The sequence below is a fragment of the Natrix helvetica genome (genome assembly GCF_964273705.1).
Source record: "Natrix helvetica genome assembly, chromosome: 1".
Classification (NCBI taxonomy): Eukaryota; Metazoa; Chordata; class Lepidosauria; order Squamata; family Natricidae; genus Natrix; species Natrix helvetica.
The window spans coordinates 344304086-344324252 of NC_138548.1; the positions used below are offsets into that span (position 1 = coordinate 344304086).

Genomic DNA, 20167 nt, shown 5'->3' on the forward strand with positions numbered 1-20167 from the left:
TTCGGCGGCTCTGGAATCTCTCTATAAACCAGGATCTAAGGACAGGGATTTGGCAATGGGCAATTTCTGTTTCTGCTAGAATGGAGATATTTGGAGTTCAATATCTGGAAGGCAACTTGTTGTCCACCCCTGATCTAGGAAGGGAAAAGAAAAGAAAGCTTCCTTTGAATCAAGCTCAGGTAATGGACAGTGTTTACAGATAAGGGGATACCCTTTTAAAAAAATTACCCACTGAGAGCTGCAAAACACATGGTAGAACCTCACTGGAAAACTGGTTCTTTAAGACCAGGGGTGAAATTCAGCAGGTTCTGACAGGTTCTGGAGAACTGGTAGTGGAAATTTTGAGTAGTTCGGAGAACCGGCAAACGCCACCTCTGGTTGGCCCCAGAGTGGGGAGGGAATGGAGATTTTGCAGTATTCTGCCCTTGCACGCCCGCCAAGCCATGCCCACAGAACCGATTTTGGAAAAAAAAATTGAATTTCACCACTATTTAAGACCCTTATCATAAATTAATTAAGGAAGCAATTTAGAAGACCACACAACTCCAAAACACTGGGTGGTGTACAGCATTAAAAATAGTAAAAAACAAGAAAAACAGGGAACCCCCACCCCAATGTATAACCAGACACACAGTCCTACTAACAGATAGAACCCTATAAAGGGCTTAACACCCATCAATACCACCACAGCCTGGGAAACAGCCAGGTTTTCAAGGACTTCTTAAACAATATCAAGATGGAAGGCATACAGGGAGAGAATTTGTGTCATTTGAAAATATTATTTTAAATAAGGTTATTCTTTTTTTAAAAAAATGACATTGGTGTGTCATACATCTTGGAGCCTTCATCTATTTTATTACCTGTTTTATCTGTTTTACTATCTTAAAATAGATAACATGAAAACATTAACAAAGATATGGAGTGGGAGTTGGATCCAGAAGCTACACAAAAGACCGCAAGAGATGCATATAGTTTATGGGTTGCCAATTCCAAGATTAGAAAAACAGCACTGTTGTCTGTTTCAAACTTTATTAAAAGAAGAACCCAATAGAAATCTAGATTCATAATATTTGTTCTCTATAACTTTGGAAAGACTTTTTTGTCCCTAAATATCTCCAAATGGTATGCCTCAGTTAATCTGTTCATTATTCCCATTTGGGGATTGAAAGAACAAAGAATTTAATGAAGAAACGGAGAATTAAGTGTAATGGGGAGGTTAGCACTCGAAGGCTAGGTTTCAAATCTCCTTCCAGGCATGAGGCAATCCTCTTATCCAACAAAATAGCTACCTAAGCAACCTAGAATAAAGAAAAAGGATTTTTATGGCACCCTGAAACATGTTATAGCTGTTAATAATGTGAAGGTATTGCATTCTCAAGTTTTAAAGATGAATATTCAAAAGCGAGGCCAATTTAATACTTCGTTCTCAGCAAAAGAACAATGGGTGATATTATTCCTCTAGAAAATGCAAGCTCTTACTGGCTCTTGGGACAACTGACTCCAAGGTTCAATAGACAGACTGGCTTTGGAGCTGCTTATCCCACAGCATTGAAACTCCTTACAAAGCGGACCACAAAAATACAAAATACCGATAAATAATCATTACGCACATCAATAAAATAATCACCAAAATACAAGCTAAATTGGGGCCAGGCAGGTGGCTTGACCTGTGTCCATGAAGGTTCTTCAGAAAGGCAATCTTAGAACTAGGATGGCTAAGGAGTGAGAAGACAATGACAACATCCGGTTGCTGTCCTTGGAAAACAGCTCAGTTTCAGCTAGGTTACCATCCCTAGCTTGCAACTCCTACCCTCAGGTTTCCCTGATACTTAGTCTTCCCAGAACTGCAAGGTAGCTTTTTCTCCAGCCTCCACCTTGGCCATGTAGGAGAAGGTGAAGTAAGAGGGAAGGAAGGATGTGTGGATAGAGCAGATAAGATATAGCTGGTTTAACCGGGAGAAGATGAATCAGATGAAGGCAATTCTCACAGCACAAGGTTCTTCCATTATAATTCAAGGTGACAGCCAGCAGCCTTTCTCTTTCCAATGATCTTCTTTGCCATGTTCTGATTTTATTAAGCTTGTGATCAAGAACGTCATTATCTTGTCAGGTTACCTCTTCTTTTTTAACCAGTCAATGCAAGTCAAAAGTTGCCAGGCCTTCCCTTTCAGGAAAAAGTAAATCCAAAGTAGAAATCAAGATGAAAGAATGTTGTAAATGAAACTTGAGTTGGCAAGCAAACTAAGCTCATCACCAATGCAAATGGACTGGTTACATCAGGGAACCTGAATTAATAGCAGACTTTGCACATCCATAAATCCTTGCTGGGGCACATGCATATCCTTGTGCAAGAAAGCAAATCATACTTTTAATTCTGCGTGGCTGCAGCCTTGACTTCGTACATAATGTTATGTATATAATACAGTATACTATCAACAGAAGAAAGAACACTTGAACATGACTCTGGAAGGATTTATACATAGATTCCATTTTGCATTGTTTCTCTTTTTTATTCTGGCAATCATTCCTCTTCTATTTACCTTCTTTTGTCTGTTCCGGTAATCTGTTTCTTCCATCTTCACTAACCACAATGATTCTTGCTGATCTCTGTTCATTCTTATTTTAACAATCGTAAAAGTGTTTTCCACTGAGGCATGCCTCTCAAGATTGCAATCGTACGAATAAATATAAGCCATGCCTCATTTCTGAGGCACCTGCAGTTCTAGTACAAGATGTGTCTTGAAAAATATTTAGTACTACTGCTCCATAAATGCCTGTTCTACTCATTTCTTTTGCAATTTGTGGGGGATATTTTCTTTCTAGGTGATCTATCAAAGGTAGTCCTAGGGTTGCTAACCTCTTGCCTTGACCATGTTTCTGTGCCTTCAACACCAGCAGCGTAATGTTGAGTTGTGAAAAATGTTGCAGCATTGGTAGAACAATTGCAGGCCAGATAACAAACCCACATCACATCATGATTGTAACATGACTTTATTGAACATGTTGCAGAATCATCGTGAGCCATGGTAAGAATGGAATATACAAGACATGCAAGTGTGGAGAAATCCTGCTTCCTTAAACAAGGACGGGAAACTTGAGGCATTCTAGCTATTCGGAAGTAGTAGTAGTATCTCTGGAGGACATTTCCCTCCACTAAAAGATTGTTTTTTTTAAAAAAAGATACTTGCTTAGTTCATTTCTATTATGCTTTTCCTCTAAGGAGCCCACGATAGCACCTGTAGCTCTTTGCCATTAGTTCATCCTAACCCCAAGAAACCAAATAATTTTACTCCATTCCTTCTAAATCTGGCTTTTGCTTTCCATAGCCTTAGGCATCCTTGAATCTTTTGCATGTAAAGGGGCCAATCCTAGGGAGCAATCCTGACATTTTCTGCATGTAAAGCAGGAGCACCAACATTAAGCTACAGTTTCTCCCAATCTTTGGAGAAAGAAAACCTCATCTGGTCTGTGCAGTTTTGTGGGCAGCTTGGAGTATATTTGGTAGAGCTCTTGCCTTACAATCAGGAGGTTGTGAGTTCGATCCTAGGTAGAAGCAGATGTTGGGTCTCCTGCTTGGGCAGGGGGTTGGACTAGATGACCTGAGAGGTCCCTTCCAACTCTGTTAATCTATTACTTCAGCAAAAATGCAATGTAGAAGAGAGAAAGGCCAACCCCTGTTCCTAACAGCACGTCTTCCCCCGTGTCATCAAATCCAGCTTCAAGTGAGGCCCGCGAATAGTCAATTACTTTGTGAATGTTTTTCTTTGGAAAAAGGGTTTTCCCCCCCAACTTTTTATGTGGTAAATGGGTTGATAAATCAGCACCATGAAATTTGGTGGAAAAATAAGATCAACCAAATGGGTACAATTTCAAATAAAACCAATAAAAAATAAAAATAAATAAATCAAATGGAACAACTAGCTTTCAGAAATCATGAGTGCTCCAACACTGGAACTCTTTAAGAAGATGTTGGATAGCCATTTGTCTGAAATGGTATAGGGTCTCCTGCTTGGCCAGAGGATTGGATTAGAAGACCTCCAAGGTCCCTTCCACCTCTATTCTGATTGATTGATTGATTGATTAAACCCACTAATGTTTTGTCTTGTTATATTCGAGCAAGTCATCATCCATCATGATACTATCTCAGCTTTTCCTTAATGCCTTCCAATGTGTGGATTATAAAGGGCAACACTGACGAGTAGATGATGGTACGGTGGTCCAACACATCTCGAGAGCATCAGGTGGTGCGTAATTGTCTTGATATACTTTTTTTTCCCATTAGTATATCCATAAGCACAAATTCAGTTTTTGCATCACCGTTCATGAGAGGACATAACAGACCCTCTTCATGATACTAGCAGGAATATAATTTTATGATTTCATTCACACATAATCAAACAGGCAGAATACATCCATGTCTTTTGGAGGTTTTCTTCCCTCTCCCCCTATATTTCAACAGGATTTTTGTTTTTTATCAGTATGGTGCTTTCAGATGTGATCAATACAATTCTGACCATCTCTAATCTTCATAGGATTTGCAGTTTCCATCATTTCCAGGCATATGAAATCATATATACCTGGAGAACACCTGGCTGGGAAGATTTCTCCAAGTATTGGGACCACAGGCAGATTTTTTTTTCTTTTTGGACCTGAGTCTTAGTGCTTAGAAAACACTTCATAAACTAAATTACTGTCTAATTTCCCATTGTTTAAAGCGATATACATTCCTGTGGCTGGCTTCATTTCACATGAAGAAGAAAGCTTGAAGTGGAAATTGCGTACGACTATAACTATAAGCCACTGTAGCAAAATGATGAGAAAGCAAGCCAATTCTAACACATTTTAACAAATACCTCTGAAAAGTCTCTTTCTCAGTATCATTTTCAGATAAAATTATTCTGGTGTGTACATTTACCTGAACATACCACACACTGTATATTCAACTTCCAAACATCAAACCCAAATCCAATGGGAAGGAGTGCCTATGGAGCACACACCCTGCGTAAGATCAGAGCCCCTCTTGCTGACATTCTCCCTAGGCAACCTAACCCTTTCACCCACGACCTACCTTTTCTTTCTGGATGCTGGTTGTGGGCCTCCACCCTCCACGGCGGCGCTTGGACTTTGGGGCAAGGGGTACCTGGGCTGTCTTGGCATTGAGGTGTTGGGTGATCTTGACTTCTACTGCCAGCTTGACGTTGGTGCGGAGGTTCCTCCTCTCAAAGACTTTCTTGCATTGGGGGCAAGATATCACCCGAGGGCCATTTCCCTTCATGGACTCCTCATCCCAGTAGCGAGTGATACAAGCCCGGCAATAGCTGTGGTCACAGTCGAGGATCACTGGGTCCTTAAAGTGACCCCTGCAGGCTGGGCAGATAGCTGCTCTCTGCAGCTCAGCCACCAGCCCTTTGCTTTCCATGCCGCACGACTGTGTCATCCTTTGGCTCCTGTGTTCTGGTGCCAGCTCAACACCTCGCCTCTATATAGGCAGGGAGGAGACCAGAGGCAGGTTGGGGAGGAGCTTCTGTCTGGCAACAGGTAAACAGCCTTGCATAACCATCCAGTTCTTCCACTCCAGGGACTTGTGCCAAAACGTGGTAGGCAGGAACTGCCGCTGGGGTAGAAGACAAGTCTGTTTTGCTGTTAGAAAATATCACGCTGTGTGATAAGTTACGGCTGGGAGCAGGGTGGGGCATGCAGAGCATCGGGTTAATTTTGTTTTGATTTCTGACCACTGCGAGGACCAGCTGATCCTCCTGCTGCATCCCAGAGCTTTGCAGGTCTGCTCCATCGATGTTAATTGCTCTGCCACGAAGCCCTTAACATCAGCTTGTAGAAAGTTAACACCCGCCCCTCTTCCTAGAAGAATGAAATATTTTGAGAAATATTTAAAAGGCAGAATATTATATTGTATTTCCCTAAAGGGAGAAATGGAGAAACATGCTCTTGGAAAGCAGCCCTCACCTTTCTTAATAGCCCTCAGCAGATGTCAGCACTTAAGAGATAAAGAGAGAGATAGCTGTATTCATAGGTAAAATACTGCAGGTAAATACTGCAGGCAGAAATTCGTTCAAGACAGGATATTTTGAAACAAAGGCAGAGTGGTAGGATTAGCCCTCACTCAAGAGTATCCTATCAAGATATCCTATCCTAGTGGGTGGATCAGTGGCTAAGTGGCTAAGACGCTGAGCTTGTCAATCAGAAAAGTCGGCAGTTCAGCGCTTCAAATCCCTAGTATAGGTTTCCTGCGTGAGCAGAGGGCTGGAGTAGACGATCACCAGGGTCCCTTCCAACTCTGTTACTTTAAAAAAAAAATCCAAACCAGGACAAAGCCATTAAGCCATAATAGGAATTGCCCAACCCCCTTTCAGAGCACAAGCCCCTTCATTGCATCATCTCAGTTGCACCACCCCAGCAAACTTCTCAGGCAACCTACAGAGCCAGCTATGACCCCTGAATAGCCCCGTGGGAGTCTGACAACAGCCAATAGAATACATGTTGTTGCACAGGAACAGGAAGCTCAAGTTCAAAGCCCAAGAGAAGGCATACCCCACTCTCAACTCCATGTCATCAGCTGTCCAGAGCCATGTGCTGGGTGGTTCTGTTTCACCATCAAACCATCTTTCCAATCAGCCTCCATGTTGCCAGTGTCTTTCTCTGGAACTGAACCAGATGGATATTTCTTCCAACAAACTCAATGGCAAACCTTGTGCCTTCAGATGCTGCAGCTCCTGAGATACATTCTGAAGCATTGTCCCTACCTGGTACCTTTCAGATGTGTTGGGATGGCAATTCCCAACATTTCTAGACTCACCAACATCTTCATTTGTTGTAAGAACTATTTTTGAAAGGATTCTTCTTTCAACGGTTATCTAACCATTCCTCTTAGCTATTGGGCTTAGGGAAAACAGAAATGATCACAGAGAGGAAGAACATTAGCAGAATGAAACTTCCTTTTTTTCACTTGGAAGCCACGAATGATATCCTACAGAATTATCTTCCCCAATCACTGTGGTTTCTGGGGGATGAGAGTTGCTGTTTTGGAAGACATCAGGCAGAGAAAGACCCCAAAGCTCAAGGTTAAAAGTGTGTGTGTGTGTGTGTGTTTGTGTGTGTGTGTGTGTGTGAGATAGATAGAGAGAGAGAGAGAGCGCGGGAGGGAGGGAGAGGGAGAGGGAGAGGGAGAGGGAGAGAGAGAGAGAGAGAGAGAGAGATTACACCCCTGAAAAAATGTTGCAGCTACAGACTTCCCCATCAGGTAAAACTGCCCCTGATCAGTCAAGAAACAGAAGTGATGAGAATTGTGGCTACACCCTGCAGTGTAATCTGATATCGTTCTAGGAACATCATCTGATGGCACCAAACAACAAGCCCCACCTAAGGTAAGTCTTCTCCCCTCCCTTGTCAAATTCTTGCCTTTCCCCCAGCCATTTGGCAGTTGCTGTATTGTTTGTTCTGCCTATAGTATGTTCTGAATGCAATAGAACAGTTGAAGAATTTGCAATTCAGTGGTGTGGAATTTTCTCTTTGGAACAAGAGCTCCTTAAAACATTCGGGCGTTTTGCTCCTCACCTCTGTTTTCTGGCTTTCCTGGTTTCTATTAGAAGCAACAAAGTCTTGCTCTTCCAATTCGGCTCCCTTCTTTGGCATCTCCTGCTCTTGAAATGTGCCTTCATTATTTCCTCTTCTGCCTTGAACCCCTTTCCAAAATCCTCCCCCACCCTCTCTCTCCCTACAACCCTCTTCTCAATATAGGTAGACCTTGACTTATAAGCCACAGTCGGGACCAGAATTCCCTTTGCTAAGCGAGGCTAGCAAAGTTAAGTGAGTCAGGCCTGATTTTTATTACCATGCTGTGCCACTGTTGTTAAATGAATCACTGGGGATGCTAAGCGAATCCCAAAGTCATTAAGCGGATCTAGATTCGCCCATAGACATGTCAGAAGCCAACTGGGAAGGTTGTAAATGGCCAGGATGCTGCAACTCTTGTCAATACACATCAGTTGCCAAGCAACCAAATTTTGATCATGTGACTGCAGGGATGTCGTGACTGTTATAAGTGATGAAGACCAGTTATGCGATTTTTTTTCAGTGACTTTGTAACGTTGAACCAGAGGTGGTATTCAGCCGGTTCTTACCGGTTTGGGCGAAGCGGTAGTGCCTGCTGCTGGAGGCTCCTCCCACCCACTCCAATGCAATGAGCGACCTTCTGTGTATACGCAGAAGGTGATGTGAGCGCACTCACATTTGCGAACCGGTAAGTGAATCCCACCACTGCATTGAATGGTCACTAAATGAATGATTGTAAGTTGAGGACTACCTGTAACCCTTATGTTAACTTTAGCTGAGACACTGCCTTCCCAGACTACCAAAGTACAGCTGATTTGGTTTATTTTGCTCACATCCAGCTCTTGATCAGGGCTTCCCAACCAGGATTGCCCTCCAGATGAGTGAGCTTCGAAACTCCCAGAATTCCTCAGCTGGAGAGAATCCTAGATTTGGAAAACTGTACATGGGGAGGGCAATCGGTTAGGGAAGGCTGTTCTTGGCTCATCTTTGTTAGCGGTATTTTAGGGGCAGGACTTCTCATTCTTGCTGAGATTTCTCCTCTGATACGCATAAATATGCGTAGAGGTTTTGGCCTACCTTAGGTAGCCCCCCACTAGCAGCCACAATTCAACCCTAAATTTCTCATTTGTCAAGTGAGTTTTGCCCCTTTTTACGACCTTTCTCGCCACAGTTGTTGATTTGGTAACACGGTTGTTAACATGGGGAATCTGGCTCCCCCCCCCCTTGACTTTGCCTGTCAGAAGGTCGCAGCAGGGGATCACATGACCCCGGGACACTGCAACCGTCATAATTATGAATCAGCTGCCAGGTGTCTGAATTTTAGTCTTGTGACCATGGGGATGATGCAACAGTTGTAAGTGCGGGAAAAGGTCATAAGTCAGTTTTTTCGGTGACTGTTGAACAGCTCATTAAACAAACTGTCGTAAGTCAAGGACTATTTGTATTTGGCAGCGTGACACTTTGCCTTCAGTGGTAACTGAGACATCTCCTCTGCTATTTCTTCTTGAGTACTCACATCATAGAGCCCACTCTTCCTTAAGCTCGTCTGCTGCCCTTAAGTATTTATTTATTTATTTTATTTATTTTATTTGATTTCTAGACCGCCCCCTCTCCCCGAAGGGACTCGGGGCGGTGTACAGGTACCAAATTAAAAACCATACAAATAATCATAAATATAATTAAAATCGAATTAAACTTTAAACCCCTGTACAAATTTATAAAAATTAAAAACTTAGCCTAAGACCAACCCGTGAAATTTAAAAATACAGACTGAGGTGGGAGAGCTGGAATTAGGCCAAGCCGGCTAGATTAAACACGTGAGTTTTGAGCTTCTTACGGAAGGAGTGGAGGTCCGTGGTTGTTCTAATATCAGGAGGAAGGTCAAGTACAAGGAATTATTTATTTATTTTATTTTATTTTAGTTGTCGACAAGTACAAGGAAACAAGTATGAAAATATATGAAAAAAATGGCACAAATAAAAGGATAAAAATAAGCAAAACATAGCCATAAACACATAAAAAGAGTACCATATAAATGGGACGGTAGGACAGAGACGGTAGGCATGCTGGTAGGCTTATGCACGCCCCTCTTTATGCTTTCTCATTAGTCCTACTTTGTCCTACTAAGTTTCTACATATCATTGTTTCTCAACCTTATGAGCTTTAAGCTGCGTGGACTTCAACTCCCAGAATCCGGCTGGGGAATTTTGGGAGTTGAAGTCCACACTGCTTAAAGTTCACAAGGTTGAGAAGTTGTGTTCTACACAGACTGGGAGAAGATACCATGTTACAAACATAACTATGTAATCCCAGATTTCTTTTTCCTCCCACGATCAAAGGGGAAGGGGAAGGGGAAGGAGAAGAGAAGCATTGGGAAGTTAGGAGGGATGGTCTCCAAATATCCCTGTTAGCAACGAGTATGCATATACAGCATTCATAACCAATCCATACCAACATTCAGCTCATTTAACATCCTGGACCAGTGCTTGAGTGTGTGGGGGTGGGAGGGAGGGGAAGAGGGGAGCCAGGCCCACTTGGCTCTCCAGAGAACTAAAGGATTGTCCCCATCTACGGATCGGGACCCTTTTGACTTTCCAGAAAGCAATATGATTTTTTCCGCCAGATGTCAGGCCAGGAAATTCGACAAGCTTAGTATAGGTGTGGTTCGTGTCGTGAGTTGGTTATAGGGTGCCTCAGTTGCCGTGTTATTATTTCAATTGTGTTCATTGTTTTGTTTATAGAGGTTTTATTACCTTGTTTTCTTGTGAATTGTGAATTGTTGTTGAGACGCCCAGAGTTATGCACGTACAATGGGCAGCCATATAAACTGTGTAAGTTTTTCCAGTCCAAGAAATAGTACAGATTTATACTGATCTCATTTCATGTATATTTAAATTTCATTAGTTTAAATGATATATAGCAGCGATGGCGAACCTTTTTTGGCTCGCATGCCATAAGTGGGGGGTGATGTGCGGGCGTGCCGCACCCATACTGCAATGTGCAACCTCCAGTGCACATGGGCGCACTACAGGCGAGACCCCCCCCCATTTTTACATGTTTTTTTCGCCCTCCCCAGGCTCCAGAGGCTTTATAGGAGCCTGGGGAGGGCGAAAACAGCCTCTCCTGCCCCCCCCGGACACCCTCCGGAGGCGTCAGGGAAGTCTCCGGACGGTCCCTGAAGCCTTCGGAGTGCTCAAAACGACCCTCCGAGCAAACCGGAAGTGATTTCTGGTTTGCTCGGAGGGTCGCTTTGAGCGTTCCGAAGGCTTCACGGACCTTCAAGAGGCTTCCCTGACGCCTCTGAAGGGCGTCCAGGGGGGCGGGGGAGGCTCCTATAAAACCCTCCCCAGGCTCCTATAAAGCCTCTGGAGCCTCGGGAGGGTGAAAAATGGCTTTTAAAAAGGGTGAACTCAGCTGGCCAGCGTGCGCATGCACGCTGGCCAGCTGACAGGGCAGCGCTTCCCGTGCCCTGACAAATGGCTCCGCGTGCCACCTGTGGCACGCGTGCCATAGGTTCGCCATCACTGATATATAGACTTGCGTTTTCCCTTCTGTTACAAATTCAACTCTAGAAGCAGCGGTGGGATTCAAATAATTTAACAACCGGTTCTCTGCCCTAATGACCTGCTGGGTGGGTGTGGCCATGGTGGGTGTGGCCTGGGGGGTATTACAGGCAGCCCTCAGCCTCTTGCACCCCCCCCTGGGAGCAAAAACAGGCCGTGGGGGGGCGATGCCACCCCCCGCACCCTGCTTTGGGCCTAGTAGGTCTCCCTGCAGCCTCCTGGGAGCAAAAATGGGCTGTGGGGGGCTGCACCGCACTCCCCTGCGCCATCTTTCAGGCCTAGTAAGCCTCCCTGCACTTACCTGGGTACCAAAACAGGGTGCGTTGGAACTCCTGGAAGGGGCGGGGCAGGAAGGGGCAGGGCCAGCCAGCAATTTAACAACCGGTTCGCCCGAACCAGTCTGAACCGACTGAATCCCATTACTGTCTAGAAGTCTCTGGGGACCCCATGCAAAGCTGTTCAACGCCACACAAGGATCCTCAGATTGTATTCCTCTTGGGTGTATGACATATTATATTGATTGTTCATACACAGGGATCAGGCAAGGTTCTACAGATTAACAAAGGCCTGTGAAGCATCATGGAACAAAAGCACTGGAGAATTGTTAAATCCCTCTGCTAATGTTGAAAGCCTTTGTGTTCAGGGAAACAAAGTTTAAAAGCCACATATAGGTAGTCTTCAACTTACAACCACAATTGAGCCCAACTTTTGTTGTTAACTGAGACAGTTGTTAAGTGAGCTTTACCCCATTTTACGACTTTTCTTCGCACAATTGTGAAGTGAATCACTGCAGTTGTTAAGTTAGCAACATGGTTGTTAAGTGAATCTGGCTTCCCCAGTGACTTTGCTCGTCAGAAGTTCGCAAAAAGTGATCACCTAACCCCAGGACACTGCAACCCTCATAAATATGAGCCAGTTGCCAAGTGTCCGAATTTTGATAGCCTGACCACGCAGATGTCTACAGTGATCGTAAGTGTGAAAAATGGCCATAGGTCGGTTTTTTCAATGCTTTTGAAAAACTTCCAACAATCACTAAATGAATGTTTATATGTCATGGACTATCTGTACATAGCAATAGCACTTAGACTTATATACTGCTTCACAGTGCTTTACAGTCTTCTCTAAGCAGTTTACAGAGTCAGCCTATTGCCCCCAATAATCCGGGTCCTCATTTTATTGATCTTGGAAGGATGGAAGGCTGAGCCAACCTTGAGCCTGGTGGGATTTGAACTGCCAAACTGCAGGCAGCCAGTAATCAGCAGACATAGCCTGCAGTACTGCGCCACCAATGCTCTTGTATATGTTTGAAATCTCAGATTTGTCTAAGGAACTTTAATGGCATGTGGGAATGACTTTAGGAGACAAGCAACGAGACACAGACAACGGAACAATCAAATAATAGGTAGCTTAGCCCACAGGAGGAATGTGGATGGAGCAAGAAGCTCAAATGAGACCCTCTACTTTTGGAGTGCTGTAAAGGTGACTGGGGGGGGGGAGAAGTAATTTTAAACTGCAAGATTGCAAAATTCTGTTAATGTAACTGTATAGCAAAGTAGAATTTGTTCATCTTGTTGTGTTTTCAGTCTAGTCTACCTAGTAAGGCTGACTGATTATTCATTACTTTGAATGTAGGGCAATTTTATAAGTCACTCTGTATTGCTCACTCAATCCCTAGAGGGTTTGTTTCTTACCTGCTTGGCAATGCATACTGACCCACAAGTTAATGGGATTTTATTACATCTTTATTTATGGTCAAAGACCAGTCATTAAAAAGATTTCAAATACTGCAGATTAAAAGTCAGACACAATTAATTATGTAAGGAAGGCACCAAAAAACTACATCTTTCAGCTAAGATTGTGATGGTGAACCTATGGCAAGCGTACCAGAGGTGGCACGCAGCACCCTGCCTGATGGCACATGAGCCATCGCCCCAGTTCAGCTCTGCCATGCATGCACATGTACCTCAGGCCAGCCAGTAGGTCATCAGGTCTCTGCAACACATGCGCAAGTGGGGAGGGGCGTGCAGGGGGCGTGCATACATGCACGGGGGGATAGGCATGTGTGGGGTGTGTGAATGCGCGTGGAGTGGGGTGTATGCAGGGGAGTGTGGTATGTGCGTGTGGGGGGGGAAATGGATGCATGGGGATCGTGCATGCATAGCGGGGCAGTGTATGTGTGTGGGCCATGCACGAATGCGTAGGGGAAATGGGGCACGCATGCATGTGTGGAGGGAAGGACGTATGTACGGGGAATACAACGCATTGCATTTTGGGACCACTCCAGAAAAGGTTAGCCATCACTGAGCTAAGAGGTTCCCAGCATAGAATTTTTGGGGTATTTAATTGATTCCAAAGGACTCCACCCTACTCCGTCCAAGGTAGAGGCAATTAAGAAAGCCCCCACGCTCTCTACTAAAGCAGAGCTGCAAGCTTTAGTGGGGCTGCTTAATTTTTATTGCATTTTTTGCCCCATAAGGTGTCTTTGGCAGAGCCTCTTCATAGACTCCTGGACTCCAAAACACCCTGGCATTGGGGATCTAGGGAAGCCCAAGCCTTTAGGGCAGTCAAGGATGGCCTTACATCCAAGGCTTTACTACCTCAGTACAGTGACCGCCTCCCATTAACATTGGCATGTGATGCATCGCCTTACGGCATTGGGGCTGTTCTGAGTCACATTCTACCCAATGGCTCAGAAGCCCCAATTGCCTATTATTCGCGCACACTCTCAGCTGCTGAAAGAAATTACAGTCAGCTGGATAAAGAGGCCCTAGCTGCTGTAGCTGGGGTAAAGCGATTTCATGATTACGTTTATGGCTGTTTTTTTTCACTTAGTGACCGACCACAAAACCCTTTTGGGTCTTCTGGCTGGAGATCGCCAGACTCCTCAGATATTGTCCTCAAGAATGTCCAGGTGGACAGTCTTTCTTGCTGCCTATAATTACCAGCTGCAATATAGCCCAGGAAAAAACTTGGGACACACTGATGCTCTCAGTTGCTGCCCTCTACCTGTGCCAGCCTTGGACCCTGCTCCTGCTGCTTTGGTCCTCTTCATTGAGGATTTGCCCATGCCAATATCCGCTTGGGATATTGCCAGGCTATCTGCCTCAGACTCTGTGCTGGCCCAAGTCTTGGACTGGGTGCTCAGGGGGTGGCTGCAGGGGCCAGTAGATCCTGGGTTTCACCCCTACTATATACGGCAGCATGAGCTGTCTGTCCTTAACAAGTGCCTGTTATGGGGCAGTAGGGTGGTAGCCCCCCCAAAGCTTAGGTCACCAATTTTAAGCTGCCTGCACACTGCTCATCCAGGCATTGTGCACATGAAGGCTTTGGGCCAAAGCTACATGTGGTGGCCAAAGATTGACCAGGAAATAGAAAACTGGGTAGCCACCTGCCAGCAGTGCCAGCAATCCAGGCCGGCTCCTCCTTCTGTGCCCATTAGGGAATTGGACATGCCCCGGGCTCCATGGGCATGAGTCCATTTGGACTTTGCTGGCCCATTCTTGGGGCAGAACTTCCCAGTCCTCATATTCGAAATGGGTGGAGCTGGCACATGCCTTCCACCACTTCAGAGGCCGTAAGTAGGGTGCTGGGAAGGCTATTTGCGATCCATGGGTTGCCCAACGTGGTGGTGTCCAACAATGGACTCCAGTTCACGTCGGCACCCTTCCAAATGTTCTTGGCCCAGCATGGCATACACCATGCCCCAATGGCCCTGTTTCACCCAGCCAGAAATGGCCTGGCAGAACGGACTGTCCAGTCAGTTAAAGAGGCATTGGGCCGCCTGGGGCCAGGGAATTGGCATGACAAGCTGTCCAATACCTTCTGGCACAGCATACAACCCCTTGTCTGATCACCAAGCAAAATCCCGCAGAATGGCTTATGGGTCATCGGCTCTGGACAACCCTGGACTGACTGCACCCTGGCTATGCAGCAGAGCAAGTTCCCATCGCAGGCGACTCCACATGGGCCTTTAATGTGGGAGACTCAGTCTGTGCCCAAAACTATGGGGCCAACCCAAGGTGGCTGCCTGGACAAATCACTCAACTAACTGGACCCTACTCTTATAGGGTCCAGCTCAGTGACGGGCGCATGTGGTGCCACCACATCAATCAACTCAGACGGCGGGCCACTACCGCAGCAGACCAGAACCCAGGGCAGGCCCAATCCAGCCCTGGGAAACTAACACCGCTAAAGGCCGCTCCAGCGCAACCAGAGATGTATGCAACACCCCCCACCGATGCGTTCTCGTCACCAGGCTTACCTGAGAATCCGGTCAGTGCCGTGGTGGTCAAGTTTCCCACCAACTCAGCTGCGCAGTCTCCAGAAGTTCCACAGGACTCTCCACCAGCTCCTCCTCCTTTGGCCGCCACCCCTGAACTAAGATGATCGGGGCAGAGCCGACACCGGCCGGCATACTTGGCTGACTACGCATGTGCTAACTGGGAGGAGAGGGGTGTTAAGTCCTCAGGGCTACGATGCCATTGAAAGGCATTGCCGGCTCCTGATTGGCTAAGATGCGAGCAGTCAGCTGGCGGAGAATGGAGCCGTTCTATTGATTCAGCGTCTGACAGCTCCTGTATAAAAGAGCTGTCAGCTGTCAAATGTTGCTGTTTGCCGGTTCGTGGTTTGCCTTGCTTTTGCCTTGTTAAGTTTAAATAAAGGTTGTTGTTAGCTTTCAACCTGCCTTGCCTCAGTTCCTGCCTGCCTCATTCTCCCTACAGAACAATATAAGAATCCTACCTTTTATACCGATCTATTTTCTGCCTCCCGAGTCCCAGCTGATCAGAGTCCCAAGTGATTAGCTGGGTTTTCTTTTGTTGCCTGCACCGGAGAATGGGGCTGGAAAGCTGGTTAGTAGGGTGGGAAGAGAATGGGGATTTTACAGTCTCCTTCTCCTGGAGTGGGGTAGAAATGAGATTTTGCAGTATTCTTCCTCCAGGAGTGGGAAGGGAATGGGGATTTTGGCAGTATCGTTCTCCTGCCATGCCCACCAAGCCACATCCGCCCCACCCTGCCCACAGAACCGGCAGTAAAAAAAATTTGAATCCCACCACTGCAAGGGATATTTTAGTTTGTTCATGTCTGGTCTGACATTCCAGAGCTCCCTCCTACACCCCAAAGTGTGTCAAAGTGGAAACGGAGAAAATGACTGCGACAGGCCTGTTCCGTTCCGAAGTTGACAATAAGCTTTTCACAATAGCCATGAAAAATGATTAAATTATTAGGATTTCCTGCTGTTTGTAAGCAGGAAACTTATACTTAAGACTTGGGTGCAGTTAAGTACAGAAGGTATAAATTTGACCTGGTTTGCCTATGCATAAATTAAGGCGCAATTTGAAAATGACGTGAAACAAGGAGGTATAGGAGGGAGTATGTAACATTTGAAGTAGAATTATAACAAAGATGACAAACATGTAATTGCAAGAATTTATAAACTGCTGTTAAAATATGATACACAAGTTAAAGAACATATTATTAAATGGATTACATTTTGGGCACAGTATTGACATGGATATTTGGGGAAAGTGTGGAGTAGTTATGAAAAACTGGTTTTTCAATAGCAATGTTTTTTTAAACATATTTTAATGTTCACAATGACAGGGGATCTTCAACGTACGACCACAATTGAGGCCAACATTTCTGTTGGTAAGTGAAACATTTGTTAAGTGAAGTTTGGCCCATTTTACAACTTTTCTTGCCACGGTTGTTAAGTGAATCATTGCTGATGTTAAGTTAGTAACACAGTGGTTAAGTGAATCTGGCTCCCCCGTTGACTGCTTGTCAAAAGGCCGCAAAAGGAGAGCACATGACCCCGGGACACTGACATTGTCATAAACATGAGTCAGTTGCCAAGCATCTGAATTTTAATCAGGTGAACAGGAGATGCTGCAACATTCCTAAGTCTGAAAAATTGTCATGTCACATTTTTCAATTCTGTTGTAACTTCAAATGGTCATTAAACAAACTTTTGTTAAATCCAAAACTACCTGTACATGGTAGTGATAGTATATAATCAACAATGATGCACCTTTCAAATTTCACCTTAGAAACATAGGAAGAGTTATGTAATCTGCAGACTGCATAGATCATAGATTTGAAGGGGCTGGATTAAAGCCAATTGCTAGAATCAGGAAATGAATATTGTAAATATGTGAGTCTTCAGTGGACAAGGAAAGGAAAAAAGCAAAGAATTTACAAGGTCACGGCACACAAAGGTTTGAATGACTACTTGTAATGAACTGTGAGAATAACCCTGGGAGACAGGAGGAAGAATCACAGCCTAGAGTCGTGATGGCAAACCTATGGCACACGTGCCACAGGTGGCACGGAGAGCCATTTGTCAGGGTACTTGAGGCGTTGCCCTGTCAGCTGACTTCGGCCTTCTTTTGAGGCCATTTTTCACCCTCTGGAGGCTTCCTTGAAGCCTTTGGAGTGCAAAAAACTGGCCCTATGGGCAAACCGGAAGTTCGGGAATGTACTTCCGGTTTACTCGTAGGGCCGGTTTTAGCCCTCTGGAGCCTTCAGGAGGCTTCAGGAGGCTTCCCTGAAGGCTCCGGAGGGCCTCAGGGGGAGGGAGGCTGTTTTTGCCCTCCTCAGGCTCCTATAAAGCCAAAAATGGGGGGGAGCGCTGGTCTTGTGCGTATGGGCACTGGGGTCATGCACATAGCATTATGGGTGTGGCATGCCCATGCACGACCCCCCTGTGCTCCCCTCGCTTTTGGCACACGAGCCAAAAAAGGTTCACCATCACTGGCCTAGAGTCAATGATTAGATATAAGACATCTCAACCCACTGAACGAATGGAGGCGTGGGAATCACCTTAGAATTCTCCCTTCCTAGTTTTCTGGAGAGCAAAAGTAAAGGAGGGGAGAAGTGCTTTCAGGCTTGCAAGACTCTTTTATTGTACCCTTACAATAAAAGTAATGCTAATATTCATAATAAATCTATATATATAAAAACGGCTGTGTGTGTATATGTTCCAGCATAACTCTGGAACACCTCGAGCAATTTCAACCAAACATGGTACACAGATGACTTACTCTCTAGAAACAAATACTGTGGGGGTAAGACACCCCTAAAACCCCTCGGTGTGTGTGTTCTGTTAAGATACGGCATGTTGTACCTTAAAATGGATTCTACTGTACTGTCGTAAAATAGCTTCTACTGTACAGTGCAGTGAAGTTGCCATGGTGACAGCTTCACAGTATTTACACCACAAGGGGGCTCTCTCTGGTAAGGGGGGAAAATTCAGCATTAGAAATTACGTTTGGTCTGGCCATTTCCCCCCTATAAATAAATACCCGGGCAATGTTGGGTTATCAACTAGTAATAAATAGATAAAACTAATGCTGGTATTCATGGTTTCCATTTCTTACCTAGACTGCCTCAAAGGGCTGACACTACTGTTGTGAAAATACTCCCTTAAAAAACAAAAATAAGACACTTAAAAACCTGGACAATATTTGATTTTAAGGCTATGCCTGCTGGACAGGGGACATGAGGATATAAAGGAAGGGCATGTTCTCCTTTTGCTGGGCATCTGGTAACCCTATCCTCACATGGTCATCCAGATTGGTGTCTTTGGACATTTATTCTGGGCTTTACTCCTTTTATATTCCAAAAGGTTTTTTTTAAATGGACGATTCTGTCAATCTTTTTCGGATCCTTTGTCATGAATTACAACATTAAAAGAAAAAAAAACTTTAATAAGGAAGAAAAGCAAGAAGAAAGGAATCTGATTATCTGGGTGATGTCACTGCAATGTACTCCTAGTGACAAAGGAAACAAATACCTGTTTGTGGGGAAGGGAATTACATACCTTGGCTAAATCAATAACCTTTTTGTTATGTCAGCTGCTCACAGTGCTGCTGAAACCCAATGCCTTTTGCGTGCACTGGGTGCAGCTTTCCTGTAGGAAATGGAGGTGATGAGGTTATATTCCTCATACCAGGTACGTGCATGTACCATCAATCAGATTTGATTGGTAATCACATATGCATAAATTTTAGTAAGATTTTTTAGAAGTGGCTTTCCATTGCCTTCTTCCTAGGGCAGTGTGTGTAGGAGGGGAGAGAGAGGGAGAGGGAAAGAGAGAGAGAGAGAGAGAGATCAATTGGTGCAAAATCACCCAAATGGCTTTGTGCCTTAAAGTGAGACTAGAACTCGCAATTTCTCAATCTCTGACCCAACATCTTTAGCCACTACATCAAACTAGCGCATATCATGCCTCAAGGGCCAAAATAGCTATCCTTCTTATAATTTATCAACATTCTCCTCATAAAAGAGGGATTAGCCAATCTGGGTCTTGGGTTCAAGTGAAAGATGAGATTACTACTACTAAATAGTGACACTGTGAATATTTTATTTTCAAGGGCATCTTCTTTTTCTGAGGAACTTTTTTTGAGGCAGATATTGGAAAAAAAATTAAAACTCTCTCTCTCTCTCTCTCTCTCTCACACACACACACACACACACACACACACACACACACACACACACCAAAACAAAAATAAAACAATGCTTTACATATTCATCTACTTTTTGAAAAAAATGCAATCTATTCCTGTATGGCGTTATTTAGCACATTAAAAATGTCAAAAAAAAAATCACAAAAATGAAATCCAAGTCAAACAAACTCATTTTCAGAGGCTCCGCGGGCCTCATGAGATCACAATCCTCTCACGTAACTTCCGGAGGGTGCATCTCTGAAAACTGTGGGAGAATAGGGTGTACTCTTGAGAAGAGTTGTTGCCAGGAGTTGGTGAATGCTGGCGTATCACCCAAAACGTTGTGTGTCATTCGTTCGCCATCACTGCCCTGCACTTTTACATTGTGTTTGGATGGACTCTAGCTATAAGGCATGGATAAACCAACTGTTCCACATCTGATTTTCTAATGTCACATTTGCCAGTTAAAAGCAACAAGAGTTTGGGTTTGGACCTTTCTTCCACCACTGTTTTCTTCTCAACCCAGCAAGGCCGTGAGCTGGTTAAAAGTGAAATGAGAGAACCAAATATTGCATATTGCATTTTGTG

The 20167-nt window shown here is 44.6% G+C and overlaps 1 protein-coding gene across 1 annotated transcript in view; it reads right to left on the reverse strand.

Moving 5' to 3' along the window:
• Window positions 1-5570, reverse strand: part of RNF39 (ring finger protein 39) — a 29245-nt gene extending 23675 nt beyond the window's left edge. The window contains exon 1 of the mRNA XM_081936213.1: window positions 5069-5570. Within this exon, the coding sequence (XP_081792339.1) occupies window positions 5069-5437 (369 nt within the window). The 5' untranslated portion in view covers window positions 5438-5570. The remainder of the gene's footprint in view (window positions 1-5068) is intronic.
• Window positions 5571-20167: the final 14597 nt, after the last annotated feature.